Source organism: Colletotrichum orchidophilum (genome assembly GCF_001831195.1).
Source record: "Colletotrichum orchidophilum strain IMI 309357 chromosome Unknown Scaffold_80.1, whole genome shotgun sequence".
NCBI classification, from domain to species: Eukaryota; Fungi; Ascomycota; class Sordariomycetes; order Glomerellales; family Glomerellaceae; genus Colletotrichum; species Colletotrichum orchidophilum.
The window spans coordinates 142,588-167,674 of NW_019173036.1; the positions used below are offsets into that span (position 1 = coordinate 142,588).

A 25,087-nucleotide genomic window follows, 5' to 3' on the forward strand; every position below is an offset into this window, starting at 1 on the left:
CTTCATGACGAAACGCCTCTTATGACCCGGATACACACAACCCAATGACTTCATTACAGAGCAAAGTCGACACCGTCAAGGCGGCGGCTGCATCGACCGCAACATGCACATCAACAACCACGGTGCTCCTCAAAGAGCTGCTTGCGACTGAGGCCGAGACTCAATCAGCAGCGCAAAAGAAAAAAGTAGCGACGACGGCGCGAGGGAAAACGGCTGGCTCGACGCGAGCAGGCGCGACAGCGAGCAAAAAGGAGGAGCTGACACCAAAGGAAAAAGCTGCCCTCGCAGCGCACATAATCAACGTCGCACTCAGGTCCCTTACGGAGGCATCGAAGCCTGCACCTCCCGCGCAACCTTCAACACCATGCCGACGACAGAATTCAGGTGACGACCTCCGAAAGCCCCAAAATAAACGACCTCTAAGGCGGTCCAACTCCATGCCTATGACGCCGATGCAACCCCGTTCATTAAACCGAACCTCAACCTCACCCACAACAACACCGAAACCCGCGAAAGTCGCCACCACAACGGTCCCCACAGTCACCTGCCTTGCAACGGTAGAGTGTCTTAGAGCTGCGTTCGCGTGTTTGAGATCGCTCCATACCTCCGGCGCAGTGCAGCTGTCCGACCTGCAACTTGAGACTGGAATGTCTTCTTTCGCCGGCAAGCTTGTCGGACTGGACCTTCAGGAGCACGCACTGAGGGAGCTGGCACTGTTGCGGCAAAGACTCGACACAATGGGCACTTCAACGAAGGCGAAAGCGAAGGCAGGAAAAACAACAGCGGCAAACACTAAAGTCAAAGGCCTCGCAGAAATCTTGGACTTTGGCGATGCCAAGTTCTCCGGCCCGACTCTTGGCCTGGTCATCACAACTCAGATGCAGATACTGCGTCTGATGTCCTCAAACAAGAAACCAGCGACGATCGAGGCAGCATTGCCATACTTAGTTTCCTCCCATCCGACTTCACCAATGAATCTCCTCCTCGAATCCGCGAAAGAGTCCGCCCCAACGAAGACGAAGGCTGCGCGACAGCTCGACCTCCTTTCACAACTCCTTCTCTCTTTGGCCCCGAGCTTGTCAAGCAAGGACGATGAGGTTGCCACAGACCGCCGTTTGAGTTGCTCTCCGGCCACCGCACTGGAATTGCAAGCCCTAGGATTGGAGGCGCGTTTGCATTGGTGGCCTATGACCGGTCATAAGGCAGACGTTGACAAGGACATAATCTCACCGCTCTCGAGATGCATCACCTCTTACATTCGCAGAGTCAAGTCCGACTCGGCCGGGGCATACCGCAAGTCCTTCAACACTTTCGATCGCATCATCAACATGGTTAAGAGCCAGCGCCTGGAGCCGATTCTCGCATCAAAATCGCCACTCGTTGTGATTTATCAGGCTTTGGGAACGGTGGCGCAGACTGCTCGCCACTTCAAGGAAGCAGCCGAATGGATCTCCAAAATCAAGGGGACTCTGGACCCAGCCAACGATTCTCCAGCGAAGTGTTGTGCGATTGCCGCACAGCTTCTAGCTGTTTACGGTAAACAGACACCGTTACCTCAGGAGCCATTGTCTGCGCTTCTGAAAGAGGTCTCTGAAGCGCTTCAAGGGACACTGAAGGGTGACGTGACGGAGCTTGAAGAACTCATGGTCAATTTATCAGCTGCTCGTAGGTCGGCAGTGGGAATTTTGGCTAGCAAACTCACAGCAACGGCGGATGACTCTCAAAGCATAGACGAGCTCCTCAGCAACCTCGTCCTTCAATTTCCTCGATTCGCTCTTCGATGGCTAGGAAAGCCGCCGACGAGAGACGCTTCTCCCAAGGAGCACGTACGCTACGAGTCGAGAAAGCAATTATTGCTCACTTCGATAACACAAATTCTGGACTCGGCTCTGATGATAGCCAAATCCCATATTGACGACGGCAAGATGACCTGGCCAATTCTCGACGGCCTTCTCCAAGAGTGCTTAATGCTCTTAGACTTCCTGGGCGATGCCAGTCTTGCCATCACGAAAGCGGATGCTTCAAATCCATACCACGTCAAACTCTCGCATCTCTACTTCATGTTCTTCAACTGGTATCGCCGCAAAGCCGAGTCCAAACCCGGTGATAAGACTCTACTTCGAGCTCTCAGACGATCTGTGGATTGCGTAAAGGATCGGTCTTCTGAGGAGAAGGAGAAGGCGCAAACGACAGCGAAACTCGAGTACTTTGCGGACATGTGCAAGCAGGCTGGTCGAGTCAACGACGCTCGAGACGCGCTGAAGCTCATATGCACGAACATGGTCGAAGACGGAGTTCTGTCTACAGTGGCAGCATCTTTGGCTGACAGTTCCCCTGCGGTTGCTTGGAGCGCGAGCATCAAGGCCGAAACGCTGTCAAGGACAATAGAAACAATGGTCAAGCTTGATCAGTCTTGGAACGATTGGACTTTCTTTCTTGCGGACGTTGAGCGGGCTGCGGTCTTGGAACGTATCATTCACCTCATCCTCTCCAACTCGTCTAGCGATTCCAAACCCAACGACATCAAGGATCCGGTGACTGAGGCTCTGTTGAGAATTTACGCGGCTGACCGCTTTCCAATCCGCCGCCTCCGGACGTTGTTGCAGTTGCTCACCATGTCAATTGGCGACAGGGACGAGTTCCAAAGCCTCCGAGAGCAGGCAGAGGCTGCTTTGCAGCTTTGTCGTGACCACAACTATGGTGACGACGGCAGTCTGGCTGACTACGTCCCTGACCTAGAGGCGTGCCTCTCGTCTACCCTGGCTCTTGTTGCCACGGAAGCAGAATGGCGTGCAGCGGACTTTGAAGAGTCAACAAGCATCTGGCGCTCTATTGTCAACCAGTGCCAGACCAAGGATGATCTTCTCTCTAAGGTTAATGACACTGAGGGACTTGTCAGGCAGCTCAGCTCGATTGCTGAGTACGCAAGACTTAGAGGCGAGGACGAATTCTTGTTATCGGTTTTAACATTGTGTGCCGACATTGCTTCTAAGCTATCCGATGCTTCAACGGACATACTCCTTCAGGCGCATAGCAACCTCGCGGACCAATACACACATCTCGGCTATTCTGAGAAGGCCGAGGAGATTCTCAACAAAGCCAGGAAACTTGCAGAGACCACAGACAGCAACCCGGACTTTGGTGCGGTAAATCTTCAGATCTCCCTCACCGAGTATCAGCTGGCGAAGCAAAACTCTGATGCGGCGTAAGTCATCGCTCCTAAGTAGAGTCGAGATGTTTTGCTAACCATAAGCAGTCACAAAATGCTGCTCAAGGGCGAGGTTGCTTTTGAGGCTTCATCAAGTGCCAGAAAAGCTCCGAAGCTCCAAAGGAAGCTCCTCTTGGCAAGGGCTGCTTGTCTCTCATCCCGAATCAAATGGGACAAGGGCGAATATCAGCATGCGCTATTTCACGCCAAGACCAGCGTCCGCATACTGTACCAGGACTGGACGAAATTGGAAGCTCGTTGGCAAGTTGCGCCCAAAGCAGAGTCCCGGCAGACCTCAAGAGAAGGTTCTCCCGACGCGGAGGAAAGCATTGTCAGGACTGACGCCTTGACGAATCAGATCGAATTATCTGACGGTCCGGATAGCTGGGCACTTGCTTGTGGTCTGCTGAGATCCATGTTGCATCTTTCTTCAGTCTACGCTCACCTAGGAATGTTCCAAGAGACTGTCTACTATGCAGAGAAAGCCCACCAGGTCGCTAATGCCACAAACGCGTCCATCTACAGGGCTCAGGCTGCCAGTTGGATTGGTTCAGTATGGCTGAAAGCTTGCAAACTCGACAAGAGCCTTGGCTACTTGAATGAAGCTAGACAGCTCATGGCCACGGCTGTGAAGCCAACACGCCAGGCTTTTCAACTGGCCTGTGAACTCAGTGCTTCCTTTGGAGAAATGAAGGATCACGAGAACGAACTACTGCTACTCGAGCTTGCCGAGGTCACACTTGGGACTTTAAACAGCAGCAGTCGAGGCACAATTACAGGGGTTAGCGATGAGCAAGTTGTCAGCAAGATGGCAAAGCTTACGCTGAAGGCACCGGCCACCCGGAGAACACGAGTAACCAAGCCAGCGGCCCCGACAGCGACCAGGACAACCAGAACGACTAAAAGGGTAGCAGCACCAAAGACGAAAGCTGCTGCTGCTGCTCCTGCCAAGACCGCTATCGTCATAGCACACGACAACGCATCTGACCTGAAGGCCTCCATGCTGATGTACAAAGCACTTGTCCACCTTAGCAAGGGCGACTGGGCTGCTGCAGCAGAACTTCTCGAGGAGGCGAAACTGATGTCCAGCAGTTTACGAGAGTCTTTGCGGGTGCAGATTGGTGAGGCCACTTGTCTGATTGAACAGGGCATCAAGCAGATGGAGGGTGATTCGGTCTTCTCGGTTGTAAAGGAATCAACCATCTCCTACCCGTCGATCCACGCTGCCCCCGACAAAAATAGCACGGAGAAGACGCCGCCGACGGGATCCTCTCCTCGAAAGGCTCAAGGCCGCGCTACCTCTGCCGAGCGCAGAGTGATGAAGGAAAACGGCACCTTCATCGAAACATTGGAGCAGGCGCAAGCTCAACTCATGGAAGCCCAAGCTGCCGCTGCAATTTCAGGAAACGGACACCTGGTTCATCGCATCTCAGCGTTGCTTCAGAGCACGGGCATTTTCCTATCGGCAGCTTCTCATCGGATGCCTAGAAATATGGGAGGCTTTGGATATGCCGCCTGCTCCGTCGAGTTTGCACGGAATCTGACTTGGAAACGGGAGCGAAACACCGTAGCTACGGATCAACTCAACCCAAGCTTCAGCGAGGCGGGCTGGCCACTTGCTCTTGCGCTCAAGGACGATAGACGGGCGAGCATTGTAACCGTCGACGACATGGCAAGATTCCAGCGCGACTATATCGATATCATTCCTGAGGCGTGGAGTGTCTTGTCAATCGCGCTAAGCGACAACCGCAAGGATCTATGCATCACAAAGTTACAATCAGGCCAGAGCCCCTTTGTTTTGCGCCTACCTCTGGAGCGTGTGGCTTCTCGAGACGGAGAGGACGAGCTGTTCGACTTCCAGCATGGACACGACGAGCTTATGGAAATTATCCAGGCCACCAACGCGAGTTGCCACAACTCTGGCGACTACTCGGCAAAGGGGGCCAAGTCAGCCTGGTGGGCCCAACGCGAGAACCTGGACAACAGGTTCAAGGATCTCCTCGACAATGTGGAACAGATTTGGCTCGGCGGGTTCAGGGGCATTTTCTCCCAACATCGTCATCGTGCGGATCTTATTGCGAAGTTCCAAAAGGCTTTCTCCAAGATTCTCGACAAACATCTGCCTTCCCGCAGACAGGTCCGAGGAAAGAAGACTAGCAAGCCACCCAAGATTACCTTGGAGCCGCGTATCCTGGACCTTTTTGTCGGTCTAGGAGACCCTTCTATGCCGGACAGTGATCTTGAGGAGCCTTTGAACGATCTTCTATACTTTGTCGTGGACATTCTTCAGTTCCATGGCGAGAGAAATGCCTATGATGAGATTGACTTTGACTCCATGGTGCTGGAGACGTTTGACGCCCTTCAGGCGTACCATACCGCAGCCAAGACCTCGGAACCCGATGAAGGCGCACACAGCATTCTGATACTCGACAAGGCTCTCCATGCCTTTCCTTGGGAATCGCTCCCGTGTATGGAGGGGCTGGCATATTCACGTGTCCCCTCATTGTCCTGTCTGCGTCGACTGCTCCTGGAGCAGCGTGCAGCCCGGGATGCTGATGACGAGAACGCCCATCACCGACACACAGTATCTCCTGTCGGTGGCACGTACATTCTGAACCCCGGCTCCGACCTCAAGAACACTCTCGCCACTTTCGAAAAGCCCCTGAAGGACAAGCTTGGCGAATCCTGGACGAGCATAGTCTCGCGGAAACCTACCGAGGACGAATTCGAGGGAGCGCTCAAGGGTTCAGACATACTCCTCTACTTTGGCCACGGCAGCGGTGCGCAATACATTCGAGGCAAGACCATTCGTAGGCTGGAGAAGTGCAAGGCGGCGGCGCTGCTGATGGGATGTAGCTCCGCGTCGCTACAGAACGTTGGCGAGTACGAGTGCCACGGTCCCGTCTGGAACTACATGCTCGCAGGGTGTCCCGCCGTCGTGGGCACGCTATGGGACGTAACGGACAGAGACATTGACCGATACGCGGGCCGGCTGTTTGAGGAATGGGGACTGATGGAAAGAGGCACATTTGCTGAAGATGGTGGGAAGAGCGGGAAGAAGGGCAAGGGGAAAGGGCTTTTCGCCTCTACTATTGCCACGGAGAAGAAGGCAAAGGCCAAGAAGGACACAAAAACGAACGGGGGAGGTAACGCGTCGCTCGTGGAGGCTGTCGCTAAGGCCAGGGACGCCTGTCGATTTAGGTACATTACAGCTGGTGCGGTATGCGTCTATGGCATTCCGGTGTATATTGGCACGAACAAGGCCAACAACAGTGCGTAAGGGGGCCGGGATGGTGTTGATTGCGTCTTTGGGGAAAGATTTTGGGAAAGGGAGTCTGGTGGCGTCTGGTTTTTTGTCGTACCTATACTGGTTGGGAATAACCGGATCATGAATAGCATTGCATGGAAAGTGGAGTTGGACAAACGTTGCTGTCAATATTGATGATGGGTTCAGGCATTCAGGGGTTAGGAGATTTTGCGACTGGTCCCGCCCGTACGTACAGTGTAGTATTTTGATAATGGAACAACAAAAGTCGTTGTAAAAGCAAAATTCTTGCCTGTGCCTGGGTGACCCTTTGCCCCCTTGTTTGAAGATCCTCGGAACTCTGAGGATTTTGCAAAGTGAACATAGACATAGACATAGACATAGACATAGACATAGACATAGACATAGACATAGACATAGACATAGACATAGACATAGACATAGACATAGACATAGACATGGCGAAGTAGGCTCGTTGCTCCACCTCGTATTGGATATTTTCTCATCGTGGTTTCGGTAGTGAGGAACGAGTACGAGCGCCGAACCTCTATAGTACCATCTATTACAGACCACGGCAAGACCTGATCGTGAAGGCGGAGGGCTCGGATGTGTCAAAAGTCCACTTCTCATGGTAGACCACGCTCATCGATTGGATGTTTTGTTGTCTTACGGCGTCGTCCTGGGAGACCGGATCGAGACGGGGCGACTGATGCCTTGAGAGTCTATTCTAAACTCTAGATCCGCGATGAAGAAGTCAGAAGACCACATATCTGTGGTGGAGGTGTGCAAATGGGTACAATACCGGCTCGAAAGTCTGGTTACACTATTAAGCCCTATACCTCCGCCCCTTCTACTATCCACCCCTTTCTTTTACACCGCGCCGCCGGGTCTGGGAATGATCTTTAAATATTAAAGCGCTATTTTAAACGATTGATTTAGTATAAGAATTAATTGAGTAAGAACATAATAAAAAATACTGTTCTTGATTGAAAAATAGGATCTTGAGGGTTTGTGGTGGGGTGACCTTGGATAGTGTAACTAGACTTTTGAGCCGGTATTGTATACATGTCCAAGCGTATTCTTTATCGGTAAAACGATGGTGAAAGGAGGAGGCTATGCTCTTGTCAACCTCAAGTGAGACAAACGTCCGAGATCCCGATTCTATTCCTGCCTACGGATGTGCATATGGTGGAAGGAAATCACGATCGGATATGACGCTTCAGCCGTCAGTGCAGCAGCGGCGATGTCAGATAAGAGGGAAAAAGGGCCTGGCTATCTGATCCTGCCATTGGGTCCCGGAGAGTGAGCCACTTCATCGACGACTCTATTCTGTCTATGGAAACTACCGCATCCTCGGGGTTGCTTCTTAGGCGGCGGCCATATAGCCAAGGAATGACGTGGACGAGCACGTAGAAGAATAGGGGTCAACCATCTGGTCTCACCGTTGTTTTCCTGAAAGAGTCTTGGTCGAACGCTCCTGAACGATGGCCCCTCCGAATAGCGACCGGGAAGGCGAGTCTCGCTCCATCCACGGAGACATAGCTCGTCCTTTGGAAAAGACGAGCCCCGCGAAGGCGGGTTTTGAGATGAAGTCGCAGACAGGCCGGCGAGCAATAGCGTTGCGCAGGTGGAATTTGGGGCGATGCTGCCGTTTAGGCGACACGGGAGCTCGCGATGGATGCTACATTAACATCGGTATGGTCTCTTGGGGAAGATACGTTGTGCCTCGTACCGAGCTCGTCACGATGAGAGAACGCCTTCCATAGGTGCTGGAGCCCCAAGGCCCTGCTTCACGAGCCTAGTACGTCCAACGACTTGCCCCGTGGCATGAGGGCAAAGAGATGAGGAAGATGTGCGGGAGAAAGCATCGATGCGCCGCATACGCCTGCAGCACTCGGGCGAAGCGCGCGGAACGTTCATTCGTTCCCAAAGGAGGAATGCAGGATAGGAAGAAAGTAAATTTGGCCGAAATCTAGCAACAAGCCCTCCTGGTCCTGTCCAGCCTCACGGTAAATTTGAACGTTATATCAAGTCGTCCTCCAGGCAATGTTGGCTAGCCCTCTTCGAATCCAAGACCGAATGGCTGCGGCTGTGGACAAGGCTGCAAAGAAAGCTGGTGGCCGGCCTGGCGTCCGTCTGCTGAGACTTGAAGAGCCAGTCGCCTTGCTTCGTCTCCGCCTCCCTTCCGCCCATCAGCCCGTGCAAAAAGGAGGGATTCTGAGCCTCGTCTCTCATCTTTCGTAAATGCAGACCGAGGCGTTGGGCCAGGGTTGTGGCGTTTATGTGAAGAGCCAGTCGTATCTTGGGACCTGCGGACGGAAGTGGGGCCACTGGGATTCTCTGACTGGGGAGGGGGGAGGGCTTGTGCGGGAGAATACTGGGGCCTGGGAGGGGTGGGTGGAAGAATACACCAAGAAGAGGGGGGGGCGTGCAATGACAGTCTGTTTCCCAGGCTGGTATCGAAACGTCGCATATCCTTACCCGTATGGAGGATCCTTACCTCACTCTTAGGTAAGGCACCTACTTACCCAGGCAGGCAAGGCACGGTGCCGAGAGAGAGCCGTGATTATAATTCGTCAATAATCAGGAGCAAGAGTGGGCTCTTGCATGGGATGGCCGGATCATAGGGCGGCAGGTGCACGCTTGAAAAGTCTAGATTCCATTGAGATGACGCGCCGTTAGTGCCTTTCGTCGCACTGCGTCTACACTCCTCGTAGGGCGAGCCGAGGAAACCAATGGCGAAAGACTCTTTTGGAGTAAGGATACCACAGAAGTCAAGCTGGTCGTATTTGCGCTAGCCCGTGCACTCGATGCGTTAAGCTGTTCTCGGCACCAGAAATTCGCTGATCTCCGTCATCAATTGAGATTTAGATTCTGAATGCAGGTGTTCATTCGTCAAAAGCTCTCTGAGACAACGGGAGCACGGGCTAGCGCAAATATGAACACTGTGAGCTCTTCTTACGGTAGGTATCCGTATTTGGCTCCGGTACGAAGACCGTTGAGGATCATCGGCAAGGCCTTAGTACAGCCTTAGTAAGGCTTTAGTAAGGCTAGATAAGTCTTCATTCCTGTGGAAGCTGTTCTGCGCTGTTCGCCCCTATCTGAGCATGCGGCGGAAGAACCGCGACGCTGACAAGGTCTTGTAAGTTATGGGGAGAATTCTAATGCGGGTTCCGCCGGCGATGACCTCGTATGAAGACATAATCACCTCCTGATCTCTTCTCATAGTCTGCACCTCAGTCCGTACATAATTAGTATTGCTGCCACTGTCGTTGCTCAGGGTCTCACGAGGTATGATCCTGAACATGCTGTCCGTCGGGGACCACATTTAGCCTCCGGGGCCGAAGTTTCGCCGTTTTCCAAAGTCAATGTCAGGCGTGATCGTAGACGGTCGTGACGGCGCACCATTATCGCCTAGAAATGTCCTTACGCAGAGCCTTAGCAACGGTTGCGCGTCGATCGCAACTGCAAGGCCCTATGTACTTCCTATTCGCTGCTTCCAAGCTGTCTTAGCAGACGGTAGAGGCTTTCTGCCTCAACTTTGATGCATCTTTCGAAGCCAGCACTTGCCTGATCGAGTCCAAACACGTCCGACTTTAGCCAAATTATCTGCTTCATCATGTTTGATATCTGCACCGTTCCGTGACATGTACATGTTACGTTACGTCGGAGCAGTTTTTCTCCTCCTCCGGTACCCTCGGCCCAAAACCGTCTCAAGTCGCAATGCGACCCGAAGCGTAAGTTCGCGAAGACGTACCTGGCACACACGCTGATCCCTTTTGACAGCCATGAGGCAGCCGCGTGCGCACACTGGGGTAGCTTGTCATTCAAACCATGCGCGGCGGTTCGTATTACACATATCGCTTCATCAAACAGTCTAAGGTGGTTCGTGATGGCAGCTCGAAGACGATATATGTGCCGCCCGGTTCCTCGCTTGCCGCGGTCTCTCGGAAGAAGCCGAAAATGTGGCTTTCGTTGGCACGTTGACAGCGTCGTCGGGTTGAGGTCGGTGGCGGCCGGGCGGCCGGCAGATGTCCTTCCTCTTCCAAAGCTTGTCCACTCACGGCTCAAAATCCTCCATTGGCTGCGCGGATGCTCGGTTGCGCTGCGGTGCTACCGAGGGACAGGGTTCACCAGCACTGGCAAAGGTTCCACCATGGCGTAAATGAAAAAGGCTGGTCAACATTCGCTGACCAAAGGGATCGCGGGGAGGCGTGACAAGGGCTTGATGGTAGACCATTTGCGAGGCGTCAGGAGAAGGGAGGCGATGGAGACCATCCGGCCGGGGTTTATGGAGAGGAACGGGCTGGAATATACATCGCTCGATCCATACATGACCAAGCATGCTGCTGCGTCCTTGATTGATGAGCAATTCTGGCCGACATCACCCACATTGCATGGCCAGTCATGTACCCAAGCACTGACTAGGACCAGGGCAGCCGGGGAGATGCAGAGACTGGGGCGCGGGGGATGTGTGCATCGTGTCCGTACACTACGCAACGATATGAGATTTGCGAGAAAAACACTGAGGTACGTGACTGATCCGGTTACTGAGATCAGCAAGGCCGCCCCGAAGGAGGGGGAACGGACAGATGGCACACGAATGTGCCTAGTAGAACCTGCTGGCGGTGCTGAAAGACTGCGGTTCTGGTGACTTGTCCGTTTATTACAGGCCTGAAGTAGAGCAACTACCCTGGTTCAGCCTGTACCTGTACGAACAAGGGCTGGCAGCCTGGGTGAGCTCGAGTGAGGTTGTAGTAGGGGAGGATGCGACGTCGACGAGAGTTTTTCGCCGTCAGCCTTCCGAGATGACGGACGACAGTGACAGGTGAGCAAGCATGCCCATGCTTGTCGCCAACCCTGAAAGTCTTGTAAGAGGATACGAGAAACCCTTGCGGCAGTATCATTGCCGTTGGCTCTTTGAGTCGATGAATGCTAGTAAATCTCGGGCGACTTATGGTGGCTCTGGAATCTGACAACCTGGGTTATGTCTCACGATGCCCGGAGTCCTAGCATCGGTGATTTTACATTAGCACGACGGGATAAGAACGAGAAGAGGCCATGTACGTCTCTGGGATACGTTGTCTTGTATGACACTATTCCGTCTAATCTATGCCGCTTGCTGGCACCAAGTAGCTAGCATCGCGACTTGTAGAGGCTGGCCACATCAGCAAGTCGTCATCGCCGGGAACATGAAAAAGAAGACAGCCGTAGAAGCCGCCAGGGGTTTCCCGGGAGGAATGGAAGGCTTAACAGAATAGCGTTAAGACGAGTCTTCAGCACGGAGGTTGAGCATGAAACCGGAGTCGCTCTGGGGCAATCCCAGTGCAGTCTTGCCGCCTTGACACTGATGAAGTTGAGTATGCCTCGATCCCTGGAAGCTCTCGGCGGTGTAATGGCATGATCGGTATCCAGCTCTCTTCCGAACTTGTTCTTTCTCGAAGGGGACTTAGAGTGAAGTTAAGAGGTGGGCGTGGCGTGGCGTGGCGTGTCAACGCTCCCGTTCCAAGTGACATTTGATGGTCTGGCTGGCGGCGTGTCAAATCCTTCTAGACAAACCGATCCAAGACGGTGCCTTGGACAAGCTAGATTATCATTCAGGGGCACCCTCAGGGATGTTGTCGCCAACGTGATGCAAGGTTTCGCTCGTACCTCTTCCTGTAGTGCCTGGGTGGAAGCCGGTACCGATACCGCCGTCTGTCAAAGCAAGACTCAAGCAGGACATGATAGAGAGATGTCCAAACACGGTCGGCGAGAGAAGAGATTTTCGAATAGGAGACCGACATGGAGAAAACCCGGCAAAGGAGTCGTTGATGTTGGGCGATGATGATCTTGGAGCCCAAGGTGTTGCGTAGTTTAGGTTGAGGTCGAAGTGGATTGGTACCTGGCTACGCACGCACGTAGGGAAGTTGCCAGTCCACCTGAGTCCATGTGAATGCAGCTCATCAGGAACCGGGGCACGCTAAGGCGGAAAATGTGGGACCTGGTTTTCTTCTAGCTGCTAACAACATTCATCCCATTCATCCCACGGGCCGGAGCTGGGGAACTAAGGAACCGCAGACCGCGGCGTTTTAGCCAACTTGGAAGGTTGGAATGTCAACGAAATACCAATATAGTAGTAGTATTTGATAATTGGCACTGGGCTCCTAGGAGCATCCAACCACGTCCGAATTGCCCCGAGGCATCGAATACGTCGATGCCAGCCAGGAGAGGAAAGCCTCTTCGGCTCCCTTATGCACGTAAGGTACCTTGACGTTTAAGGAGCGAACGCGTTACCTTGGGAAGGAGAAATGGGCCGGAGTGGATACAGAGAACATCAGCCTCCTCCAATGTCCTCCGATATACCTTAGCCAGGCAAGGTAGGCCATAAAATGCCAAGTACAAACTTTTGGAAATCAAGACAAGTCAAGTCAACTGGGAGCAGTCCATGCATGCCTCATGCTTTTTACCAGTCACTTTCATGCTGACTTGCGTCTGCTTCGTCTCGGTATTGCTGCAGCTCCTTGTCCTATGGACTGGTCATTCGTTGACCGTCGACCAGGGTGGAAATGGCTATGCCTGCCCCAAGTATTAGTTTAAACAATAGAACTCGAATGATTTCTGATATTTGGCCGACATTTGGACACTACCTGACGATGGTTTGGGAGACGTACCGTATTGAGAGGGATCATCCAGAACAGTTAGGCAAATAGACGACACACACCCTCCAACACCCTCCAATGAAACCCTATCGCCGATTTGGAATACCACTGCGGAAGTACCTTCATATCGACACGGACCTTTCACAACCGCGAAGCCCTGACATTGACGTAAAAGTTCCAAGGGGTTGATGGGGTTTGATGGCTTGACGGCTTGCGCGATTGTCTAATCTGGCAACGTCACGTAATTGCGCCGTTGAGCTGTAGCTTGAGAGCCTTTACCAAGTCTGTCGGTAGAGCCCGGAGTGGCTCCCAGCCCTCGAACCCCTTCCACCGGGGCCAATTCCGTGCTACAGATTGTGGCTTCCGCTGGGGTCAGGACACCAAGCATGATCCAGGGCTTCAGAGTGAGGTAGCCATCTTGAGATATGCCGCTGTTGATCATTCACTAATCATATGGCTCGAGAATTTTTGTGTTAGTGTCTGCGGTAGCTTACTATTGACATTCAAGGCGTGGGCACTGTGTACTACTGCGACATCGTGGAGCTCTGCGAATTTGCGAATTCATACCTTGTTACCATCACCTTCAAAATTTCGGGAGGTAAATTACAGTGTCATCCAAATTCCAGGTGGCGTTGAGATCAAAGGACTGTGATTTGGCCAAGCACTCCCGCTAGCTTTCGACTTGGGGCTGTTCCTGACTTGTTGACCTTTCTCCCGGGACTTGACCACGGAGGTCTCAGAAATGCAATCTTGGCATGCGTGGCTTCTCTTTGTGTTGCCAGGACCCTTCGTGTCCTCCACGAGGAACAAAACAATACGAGCACCCTGCGCCTGGGGAAGTCAAGAACACCCTGCTGTGGTGGCCTGTAGGGCAGTGTACCTACAATGAGACAGTCCTTTGACTCCCCACATGGTGCGTCTTACATCAGCAGCATTAATCAAGCCCCAATTTGCACATCGAGCATTGCATTTCGTCTTGTCCCAAAACGAGGTGGGGAGGCTCAGCTAAGGTGGGTCCTTCCAATTGGGCTCTGCTCCCGTGTGCTAAGGTAATTAGCGTCTGCCCTCCACACCCTCATTACCTTGTCGCTGAGGTGTCGTGCAGACAGAGTGACAGACACGACAGACACCCAACCCTCACAAACCTCCACCAACATCCTTCCCTCCTATCACCGCTCAGACATTATCACGATCTACCTTCCCCATCCCCATCCGGTCCTTTCTCCAACCTGGCCTCGTCAACCCCGAATTTCGACCGCTCCAGACGATCCGCCACTCTGATGGAATCGGTACGCCTCGTCCTTGCCCTCCCTGGCTCAGGCCTCAGATGGCCTTCAGGCCAATGCCATCATCATTCTCTGTTTTTCCTTCACTAGTAGGTGGCATCGGGCATCGAGATAGATATTTCGAAGTGCTGGCAACAGGGACAACACATTCTTACGTTATGAGGGGTACCTGAAGCTATCCCATCCCTGGCTCAGCCGAATGACGTCCTCCAGACCAATTGGACCACTCGACCCTCAGGGAAGTCGTCCTGCGGTTCCACCCCGAATCTAGATATTCGAACCCAACAACGCTGCATACCGATGCATACGTGAAAGAAAGGCCAAGCATCGATGTACGAAGCACGGGGGCCTCACCGGTAGTACGCTTCCAGGTCTCAATGCGCCTTGATGTGCTAGTCCCACGACCCAACCCCTACGCCTATGCCCCATTACGTTGGTGCCGCTCAAACCCAAGCTAGTGGCTCTCGAGAGGCTTCGTATTCTTTTCCTCCTCGGCCAGATCCTGTCAAGGTTCAATTCATGTCTTATCCTAACAACAGGTAGTCCGTCTCCGGGGTCCCTGGCCGCTGCCGCCCTGCTGCGACCGTTCCTGGTGGAATCCACAGCCGACTAGGAAAGCCATGGTAGGTTGACAGCGGCCTTCTTTGGCATTTTGCTGAGAGATGCAATACAAGCAACGGCGTAGAGTCAGACGCTGACGTGATGAGGGTGAGATTCTACAACATATTTGAGGGCCCAAATACGGCAGTAGGATTACAGGGTATCAGCCGGAGGCGGCCAACCACCGTCCACCATCCCTCTTGGAATGTGCCATTCCCGCGAACACGCATAGCGGCAAGATCACCTGCTAGTAGATGGCAGGATAATGAGATGGAGTTTGTGATATCGCCGATGCGCCATTCATAGAACGGCGACTGCCTATCCGTTTATTCGCGGAACGCCGGTGTTCATTCCAGATCACGGCTCGGATGTGGCTACAATGCTCATATCGAACCGATGGCGGAGAGTATCTTAGGATAGCTCCGGCATGCCACCAAATACAACGGCTGACCCTTGGCAGCCGGAACTTTTATTCCCCTTCCGCAACTCGACAACAATGGTGCCGCCCCATACCGCAGCGCACAGTTGAATTTGAGTTCTCGTGGTCTAACTGACTAGCCTCGCCCTCAGAGACTCGACAAATTCGTCAATATCAACGGCTTACGGATTCCAGAATGACATGGCATCCGCAGAGCATTTGCGTCTGGGCATGGGGCATTGGTACCCACTCGCAGCAGGAGAGTCTCGGAGGTTGCCTCTGGTTGCGGATCCACCAGGCTTCCGGCTCTCCCACTTCCTCCCCCGACCCATCCCTGATTAGGCGCGTGCTCCAGGGCCCCCTTCGTCTCCATAGTCCCACATGTTAGGTTGGACAGGCCACCCGGCTCCCTTACAGCACCCACTTTGCGTAGTGGAGATGTTCATATCTGTTCGCCTTGGGCTGGGATGGCACTGGAGAATCCTTCATCTGCAGTGGCCACCACCAAGATTCAAGGGGCTTACCCCAACCTGCTAGCCCAGAGTTAACGAGGACTCAACGAACGAAAGCTCGCTGGGTCGACTGCCATGGAAAGAGTATACCCTTGGGTCTCACGGTCTGTTCATGGCCAAAGAGGTGGGGTGCGAGAATTCACCTGCGAGAATTCACCTGTCAATAAGTGCAATTCCACCGCTGTCCGAACGCGGCCCGGACAAGTATGCTTACATGAGTTGCAAACAGCTCAATTGTCAATTGTGTCTTGCCATCGATGTTAAGTTCAATGGTTGACGAATACGGTCGATACGTTGGTTGGCTATGATGAATATACTATGTAGATACAGCTGATAGGACGAGGTATGTTCCTCGTTAGGCCGCTGAATGTGACGTCCAGATTAGTTTCAGATACTTCTCACTGGAAGTCCATTTGTCAGGCGTGTCCGTCCCTCGGAGCATGGAAGCTGGGTTATGCCTTACTTTTCTCCTGCCGCGCACCCTTCACATCGCCGCCCCAGCATATCTAGCAAAAATGTCTGACCTCGATATGGATATGGAAACTCGGTCAGTCTCCCACGTTTGTCCTGTCTACCCTGACAGAGCTTCCATCCACTCCTCCTTTTCATACATGCAGATTGATATACGAGACAAATAAGTCGGGTTGCAGGGACCAGGCTTGTTGATGTCAGAATTGTTTGGTTTGAAATTGGGCTTGAATTCTGCCTGTCTAGTGTTGACACCATCTCAGGCAAGGCTGTATCTCGATGAGGTTGTGTGTCTGGTTATTCAGCTTCTCTGCCTTGAATGATTGTTATAAGCCCCACGCCCCTCTCATTTGGGATGGAACGAGTACCAAAGGAGATTGACTGCGCTCTTGGGAAAGCTTAGCAGATCTTGGATGCATCGCCCACGCATCTTCACACACGCCACATTTCTGTAGTTTATTGTTCTCGGTTATACTAGTTCGCTTTCTCGACTCGATCCATACCAATACTGAGTCTCAGTGTGAAAGAGCGGAACAATTCTTCCACAGTCAAAGCCACAGCCACCATCAGCCTCTAGTCCCGGTGCCCACTTCCAACATTATGATATTGCAGCAACACTAGGGCAGCCAGCCTAGGGATGTTGGCAAAAGCCGCCGCTCCACGACAAGCCACGACGACCGGCTCACACGAAGACAATGACAACGAAGACGACGACGACAACTACCTCAAGGACGCCTAGGCTGATCATACCCACACCCCACACCCCGTTGAAAGCTGCCAGCGGGTGGAATCCGTACCCCGTCTGCGTCTGCGTCACATAAGGTTTCTGGGCATCTGGTCCCCCGTCTGAACATCACGAGACGAGGCGAGATAGTCCATATCCAGACCTGGAGAGACATACAGCCCCACCGTGGAGGACGACGGGGATCACTCTTTTGGCCGTGCCTGAGATCCACTGTTCGAACAGGCAGCACCGACCGCTGTGAAGCATTCTGTCAGCATCAACAAGCAGCAGGCCCAGGAGACGTCCCCTGACGAAAGGAGCAACAGCTGCTGAACCTTATTTGCCTGCGAATGAGATAAAGGGGAACAGACAGCAGGGCGCACTCCATTGAGTCGGTTGGAAAAGCCAGAAAGTGATTGTAAGAGAGGAAGAGCGCCAGAAGTGAGCGAGGAACTTGAGGTACCTAGATACATTTGATTGTGTGTATCCGTACACCGTACTTTGCACACCAAATGCTGAAGCGCAGGCGCAGATGCACATCCGAGTGACCTGCCACACCCACCTGCCACCGACCTTAGCTAACTTCCCCCCGGCCGTGTTCCAGCACAGCACCCCACAATTCGGCCGCCGAAAACGCTTCCGCTGCTCGAGGTGCTAAGAAGAAGTCTCCAACCCTCCCACCTGCCCTGCACGCCTCCACGCCTGGCACGCCTGCAACCTGCAACTCCACAGTTGGGCCCACTTTGGTTTGGTGCACCCGCGGCCTTCCTACGCAATCACAGGCCATGGATTACCACACACCCCTCCCATCCTAGCTGTGTTACGCCCCCTTCCCCTCCCCGGCCGGCCCTCCCCAACCCCAGTTTTTGCTGCACGAACAAGCCGGCGACATTCCCCATCACCCATCTTTCTCCTCTGAGCATCACAAACCTGCTCCGCTGGCTTGGTTTGGTTTGGTCATCGACCACCTAGACCTATAGCTTGACCTAGACCTAGACCCAGTCTGACCCCAGTCTGGCGCCCCCTCTGTCTCTGGAGGTTTTATTTTTTTTATTCTTTTTTTGCTGCTCTTTGAATGGCCGAGCCTGAATCCCTCTTCTCCGACAAACTCGACGCCTCTTCTCCTTTCCCCGCCCACCCATCCAGTCCCGGGTCTTTCTTAACTTTGTGCTACGGTCGCCAGCTTGTGGAACATTTCTCATTGTCTTTCGAGAACACTAGACGAGACGACAACATCGACGGCCAAGACGTAGGCACACGACTGGATTGCTTCCTCGGCCGTCAACATCAGCATCACCGAGTCGTCCCGCCGCATCTTGTGGTTCTTCCCTTGCGACCGCTGTGACCTCCCCCCACTGCTCTAACTCAACTCACACTTACACCGGCGACCGCGGTCCAAAGGCATAAACAAGGACAGGGACGAACGCCGTCCTCAGCGCCGGCGTCGTGCGGGGAGCCAGCTTGCCAGCTCGCTCGGCACCGTCTTCTTCCACCGTCGCCTCTACGTTGATCTTTCCCTTGATTCATGCATGACAAAGGACAATGTCATCCAGCCTGCAGCAGCTCCAAAGCCAACAACTCAGAGCTGCCAGTCTCGACTATTCGCAGCAGCACGCTCTGGACTCGCCAGGCGCCCATTCCCATATAACCACTTCCTCAGCATCCCACCAGGCCTACTCCTCAGGAACCCCAAATGACGGCATGCGGTCCAACAGCGCGAACCATAGCGTCGTCGATGCTTCTCACTTTGCCGACGACTTTTCCTTCCCCCCAAATCCGCTGGACGACCCAAGCGCAATGATGTTTCTCGGAGAACCGGATCACGCTGCCGACATGTTCCCGGCCACTCATCGTCCCTCGGTCTCCTCCATGGGTGGCCGCCAGAACTCCATTACTGTAATACCTGTCGGCTTTGGACAGGCCATGAACCAGCGACGCCATAGTATCATTACCTCGGAAGATGGCAGCCAGGACAGCGGCCACGCTGAGCACAATCCACTCGAGGATGCCGGCGCCGATGAGTTTGGCTTGCCAACGCAGATTGCCAGTAACGGTTCCGACCTGGGCGGAAAGTCCAAGGACGACAAGACAGACCAGACTCCCGCATGGAGCGAGCTGAAGACCAAGGCCGGCAAAGAACGAAAGCGACTTCCTCTAGCGTGCATCGCATGCCGACGCAAAAAGATTCGATGTTCGGGAGAAAAGCCGGCATGCAAGCATTGTCTTCGATCTCGGATTCCCTGCGTGTACAAGGTGACAACAAGAAAAGCCGCGCCGAGGACCGATTACATGGCCATGCTGGACAAGCGACTGAAGCGCATGGAGGAGCGCATCATCAAGATTGTCCCGAAAAACGAGCAAGACTCCAACGCGGCATCACTGACTCGCGCCGTGGTTAAACCGGCAATTCCGGGATCTCTCCCCGCAGCGAAGGCCAACTCCAAGAAGCGAGTTGCCGACGAAGCATTTGGCCAGGATCTCGACCATTGGGCAAAGGCGCCGGCCAAGACGAAAATTGATACGCCAAATAAAAACTTGTCACTGCAAGCGCAGGAAGCGGAGGAGAACAAGCTGTTTCTCGAGGGACTTGATGCACTTCCATCCAAGGAAATCCAGGAACATTTAGCCGAGGTATTTTTCGAGAACATTTACGGTCAAGCATATCACTTGCTCCACAAGCCCAGCTACATGCGAAAGCTCAGGTATGTCCCTCTCTCATGAGAGTGCGTTGCTTAGGTACTCAATTCATATTCTAACTTGAAATGCAGAGCTGGCACTCTCCCGCCAGTTCTCATATTGTCCGTTTGCGCAATAGCCGCTCGCTTTTCCAGCCACCCGAAATTGAACAACTCATCACCAAACTTTCTTCGCGGAGAAGAATGGGCATCGCACGCCAGAGACATCTGCACAAGGCGATATGAGTGGCCCAACATCACGATATTGACATGTCTACTTGTTCTCGGCCTGCACGAATTCGGTACTTGCCAAGGCGGTAGGAGCTGGGCTCTGGGGGGTCAAGCAATCCGTATGGCGTTTGCTCTGCAACTTCACAAAGATTTAGACCACGATCCCTTGAACCGCAGCGGAGCATCGCAGTTGAGTTTTATTGACCGCGAGATCCGACGCCGGACAATGTGGGCCTGCTTCCTCATGGACCGGTTCAACTCCTCTGGTACAGAACGACCGACGTTTGTAAGGGAAGAGACGATTGAAATTCCCCTACCGATCAAAGAGAAATACTTCCAGCTCGACATGCCGGCGCCGACTGAAACCCTCAAGGGCAAAGTTCCTCACCCCGTGTCCGAGGAGGACGGCCAGATGGCTGATGCCAAAGAGAACATGGGCGTTGCCGCTCACATGATCAAGACCATCGCTCTTTGGGGCAGAGTCATCAATTATTTGAACCAAGGAGGAAAGGAGCTCGACCCCCATCCCATCTGGAGCCCCGAATCTGAATACACCAAGCTGCTCCAGCAGTCCGAAGATTTGCTGGACAACCTTCCGGAATTCCTCCGCTTCTCACCCGAAAATATAGCGCTCCACGACACGGAAAAAATGGCCAACCAGTTCCTGTTCCTCCACATCGCGATGCAGCAAAATATTCTATTCCTCAACCGAGTTGCCGTCTCAACACCAAACAGCCCCGCTGCCCAAGGCGTTCCTCGGGAGTTTGTCGCCAAGGCAGGCGACAAGACGTTTGCAGCCGCCAACAGGATTTCCGAGGTTCTCAAAGACGCCGAGTCTCACATGGTGACTGCTCCCTTTGTCGGTTATTGCGCCTTTTCGTCTGGCACGATCCACATACTCGGCATCTTCTCTGGCAATCCAGTCGTTGAGGCAGCATCCAAAAGAAACCTAGCGACGAATGTGAAGTTTCTTTCAAAAATGAAGAGGTACTGGGGCATGTTCCACTACATGTCTGAGAACCTTCGCGAGCAGTATCGAACATACGCCGATGCCGCTAGACAAGGCAATTCGACAAAGGAGACGTCGACGGCTTCCCCCATCTTCCAGTACGGCGACTGGTTCGATCGATACCCTCATGGTGTTTCACAATCTGATTTTGCCGATCCGGCAACCACGAAGAAGAAGGAGAAGGGCGACGACGCCGTGTTGGAGCAGAAGCCAGAACTACACACCGTGGAGGAATACTTTACAAGTTTGTCGCCGCCTCGTAGCACAGAGGGCAACTCATCCAGGCCCAACCCGCTCAAGCGTAAGTCTCTTGTCGGAAAGAAAATCGGCACTCCGGGCATCAGAGCAGATGGAAGCCAATTGGAACCCCTCTCCACCGAGAATATCGCCGCTACGGCGCAAGAACAACTGAGCGCCCGCCTGCAACAGCAGAGAGGCATACAGCAGGGCTCACACAGCAGCCAGACCAGCGGTCCGACCAGCTTCAACCCCCTCGCCGTGCCTCATTCGCAGGGCTCCAACTTCCACGCCCTGTCTCCCATCAGCCCCACTGCCATCAGCCAGTATGGGCACCACCACCAAGGCACAACGTCATTCTTCTCTCCTGACTTGCTCAACATGTCCATGAACCAGCAAAACGGGATCTTGCAGCCCTTGGACCGACAGCTCGTGTTTGGCGGGTACTCGATGGAACAGGGCAACATGAGCCATTTTGACGGCATCGACTGGGACGGCATGGCCAGCAGCGCCCATGGCGCACCGGGAGCGCATCGTGATGGTGCCCGCTCTCGTTCCACACGCGGCGGTCCCAATGGCATCGGTGGGCAAGGCCACGGACACGGAGACGGTATGGGTTTCGGAGGCCAGGAAGCGTCGACAGCGTGGTTCATGCCGTTCAACATGGAGCCGCCCGAGATCGGGCAGGACATGGGCATGAATATTGACGGGTTCGGCAACATGTTTGGCAGTGGCTTGCATCACGGAGCACGATGAGCAAGCGTACTGTGGATGGTTGTGCCGGCGCCCTGTATCAACTTTGCATTGTACATCCGCCTCGGGAGAACTTCTTCTCCATTGGGACATTTCTTTCTCTCTCCAAGTTACGACGTATATGATGGGAAAAGACGGATGGATGGGATGGGACGGGTATGTTGTCTGGGAACAAGGAAAGGCAAGCGGGAAAAGAAAAGAAAACCTTTTGACGGGTTTTACCTCAGCGATTTCCTGAACATTATGTTGTGAGATACCACCACCAAATTCTAATGCAAACATGAAGAAGTAATATATCTGCAATTAAGTAATGTCCCTTTTTTTCTCCAATTTTTTGATGTGGATTTACAACCGGAGAACCCTGTACATGGTATCGTTGTGTTCTAAATGAGCTACTTTTTTTTGGTACCCGATGCCTTACGCAACAACAGCAATTACAAGAAACATGTGCAACTTCTTTTACTCCTCCGCGACGCCATCGGCCTTCTTCTTCCCCCTGGACCTCTTGCGCTTCTTCCCAGACCCGTCAAGCGCGGCGCCGCCATCCTCAATGTCCTCCTCCTCCTCCGCCGCACCATCACGACGCGCCTCGGTGCCCGCGCGCTTCCCCCTCTTCCGGCTCTTCTTCTCCTTGACCTCCGCCTCGTCCAGGCCAAACGTGGGGCCCGTCCGCTCAAACTCCTCCCCAAAGTGCTCCCGGCGCCACTGCCGGAGCCGCGCCTTCTTGCCGAGCCTCTTCTTATCCTTGCGCTTCTTGTCCTGGTCGCGGAACGTCGCGAGCTTCTTGAGCCCCGCGAAGCTGTTGAGCGCGGCGTCCGAGGGGGCCAGGAGGATGTCGCGGGCCGTCATACCAAAGGCCTGCGGCGAGGTCTCGCGGTAGCGGAAGGCGGGGACCTCGTTGGCGGCCGCGGCTTCGGTGGCGGATTTGTGGAGGGAGGAGGCGCCGGGGACGTCGACGTCGAGGTCCATTTTGGCGTCGACGAGGGCTTCGAGCTTGGCGCGTTCTGCTTTTGCTGCCTTTTTGGACTCCATGCGTTCCTTCTTCAGGTCCTTTGTGGTCTTGCGCTTTTTGGAGGGGCGGCCTTGTTCGTCTGAGTCGCCGTCGTCTTCTTCTTCTGCTGCTGCGGCGGCGCCAGCCTCGTCGTCTGATAGTGTGATTTGAGGGTTTTCGGTGTCGTCCTGGAAGTCGGGGATAATATCGTTGATGTCAATGTCGTCGTCCCACGTGGGCTTCTTGGGCTTATTCTTCTTCTTCTTCTTCCCTTCCGTCGCGCCCTCCTCTTCCTCATCATCCGATTCGGCACCGCCTTCGACCTCGGCGTAGTACTCCTCGCCGAAGCGACGCTTCATCTCGCTCTCCCACCGGTCGTCCTCCCACGCGTCGTTGAGGAAGCGCAGCCACTCCTCGTCCTTGAGATCCTCGCCCCGAAGTCCCGCAGCGTGCTTAATCTTCTTGAGCTTCTCCTCGGCCTCCTCGAGCTTGAGCTTGCGCAGCCGCGCCTTTTCCTTTTTGCGCTGCTGCTTCTCGGCCTCCTTCTTCTCCTTCTCGGCGTCGCGCTGCTTTCTGCGCGTGCTGGCGGCCTCCTTGCGGACGGACCGCGCACTCACAATCTCACGCGAGTACGTCTTGAGCGCCGCGTTGGATTTGTCGGGGTCCTCGAAGCGGAGGTTGTAAGCCTGCTCAAACTTGTCGTAGAGCTCGCCCTCGTCGCCTTCGCCGTCGTCCGAGTCAAAGGCCTTCCAGTTGTGCTCGCCGCCCTCGGTCCACGCGCGCGCCGCCATAAAGTTGGAGAGGAAGAGCTCCGGGTCCCTGTCGGCGTTCTTGATGTCGTCCTCGGTGATTTGCTTCTTGCTGCTGCTCTTCTTGGCCGACTTGACCTGCGCCGCGCGGGCCGGATGCACGCCGTCCACGGCGGGGCCGTTCTCTTCCGCAAGCTTCGCCGCCTTTTGTCCCGGTTTCCGCTTGACAAAGTCCTCGCCCTCCTCCTCCTCGTCCGAGCCGCCGTCGGCCGCCTTGTTGATCTCGGAGATGATGGACTTCTTGAGCGCGTCCTGCTCCTGGTTGTACGTCTGTGGCGGTCGAGGGGGCGCGTCGTCGTCCTCGTCGTCCGATGCGCCGACGCCGCCCGCCAAAATCTTCTCGCGGTGGTAGTCCTTGAGGAACATGGGCTTCTCCTTCTTCACCTTGGAGGGCGTAGCCTCGGGGCCGGCGGCGGCGTCCTGGAAGAAGGAAAAGTTCTTGTCGAGGACGCGGGGGTCCTTGTTCTTGATCGCGCTGAGAGTGGCAGAGATCTGGGCGTCCAGGTCCTCCGTTGCAAGGAAGCCGTCTTCGTCCTCGGTCTCGTCTGAGGACGACGAGTCGGCGTCAGAGTCGTTGTCGTCCTTCCTGCCTTTGCCAGGCTTTTTAAACTTTTCCTCGACTGTTTTCGAACCTTTGTCAGAATCCTGCCGTTGCCGTTGTTATCAATTGAATTGGACCTACGTCTGTGCATCTCCTCGCGCTTCTTGTTGTGCTCGAATCGCTTGGCGTACTCCTCGTTGACCTTCAGCTGCGGCGCCGCGATGTCTGCCCCTCCATCTTCGCTGTCCGAATCGCTGTCGTCCAAAAGGTTGACCTTCTTGAGCGCCTTCTCCTTCTGTTTTTCCGGTGCCATTTTGCCGACTTTCTTTTCCCTGAAATCGGTCATGTATGTGCACAAAGCTTCTTTCCAGAAAAGATAGCAGGAAGAAATGGAGGCTTGCAAGGCGCGGGACCCTCCAGAATTGAAGATCCCAAAGGTGGTCAAGCAACTTTTTTTTTTCTGCCGCCTAGCCTAACAGCCGCTGCACGCTGTTTGAAGGCCCCCCTGCACAGGGTGGGAATCTTGGCGGGGACGGTTGCGGACACCGGCATATTGATTCTCCGCCGCCCCTCTAATTAATTGGAGCTGCGAGGGAGAGAGCATTGGCCAGCGGCGCCGGTGGGTGCGCTCTTCGGGGGGCGCTTCGTCATTGTTGCGCCTCACCATTCGTCGTTTCAGTGGCCGAGCTGCCGTCCTACCTGCCACTACGAAAATCGTC

General features: G+C 54.2%; 7 protein-coding genes across 7 annotated transcripts; 3 read left to right on the forward strand and 4 right to left on the reverse strand.

Annotated features, from left to right (window-relative positions):
* Positions 1–44: 44 nt before the first annotated feature.
* CORC01_09071 (peptidase family C50) lies at positions 45–6,488 on the forward strand (the record flags this gene model as incomplete). Its single annotated transcript, XM_022620701.1, has 2 exons — positions 45–3,205; positions 3,257–6,488. The coding sequence occupies 2 exons, from the start codon at positions 45–47 to the stop codon at positions 6,486–6,488; spliced, it is 6,393 nt and encodes a 2,130-aa protein (XP_022472800.1).
* Positions 6,489–8,526: 2,038 nt separating this feature from the next.
* CORC01_09072 (uncharacterized protein) lies at positions 8,527–8,946 on the reverse strand (the record flags this gene model as incomplete). Its single annotated transcript, XM_022620702.1, has 1 exon — positions 8,527–8,946. The coding sequence occupies one exon, from the start codon at positions 8,944–8,946 to the stop codon at positions 8,527–8,529; it is 420 nt and encodes a 139-aa protein (XP_022472801.1).
* Positions 8,947–9,570: 624 nt separating this feature from the next.
* CORC01_09073 (uncharacterized protein) lies at positions 9,571–9,801 on the reverse strand (the record flags this gene model as incomplete). Its single annotated transcript, XM_022620703.1, has 1 exon — positions 9,571–9,801. One exon carries the CDS (start codon positions 9,799–9,801, stop codon positions 9,571–9,573), a length of 231 nt encoding a protein of 76 aa, XP_022472802.1.
* A 961-nt stretch (positions 9,802–10,762) lies between these two features.
* On the reverse strand, positions 10,763–10,882 carry CORC01_09074 (uncharacterized protein; the record flags this gene model as incomplete). Its single annotated transcript, XM_022620704.1, has 1 exon — positions 10,763–10,882. One exon carries the CDS (start codon positions 10,880–10,882, stop codon positions 10,763–10,765), a length of 120 nt encoding a protein of 39 aa, XP_022472803.1.
* A 7,315-nt stretch (positions 10,883–18,197) lies between these two features.
* On the forward strand, positions 18,198–18,467 carry CORC01_09075 (uncharacterized protein; the record flags this gene model as incomplete). Its single annotated transcript, XM_022620705.1, has 1 exon — positions 18,198–18,467. One exon carries the CDS (start codon positions 18,198–18,200, stop codon positions 18,465–18,467), a length of 270 nt encoding a protein of 89 aa, XP_022472804.1.
* Positions 18,468–18,664: 197 nt separating this feature from the next.
* On the forward strand, positions 18,665–22,030 carry CORC01_09076 (fungal specific transcription factor domain-containing protein; the record flags this gene model as incomplete). The annotated part of the gene is made up of 2 exons (XM_022620706.1): positions 18,665–19,824; positions 19,891–22,030. The coding sequence occupies 2 exons, from the start codon at positions 18,665–18,667 to the stop codon at positions 22,028–22,030; spliced, it is 3,300 nt and encodes a 1,099-aa protein (XP_022472805.1).
* A 456-nt stretch (positions 22,031–22,486) lies between these two features.
* Positions 22,487–24,681, reverse strand: CORC01_09077 (KRI1-like family protein; the record flags this gene model as incomplete). Its single annotated transcript, XM_022620707.1, has 2 exons — positions 22,487–24,447; positions 24,510–24,681. The coding sequence occupies 2 exons, from the start codon at positions 24,679–24,681 to the stop codon at positions 22,487–22,489; spliced, it is 2,133 nt and encodes a 710-aa protein (XP_022472806.1).
* Positions 24,682–25,087: the final 406 nt, after the last annotated feature.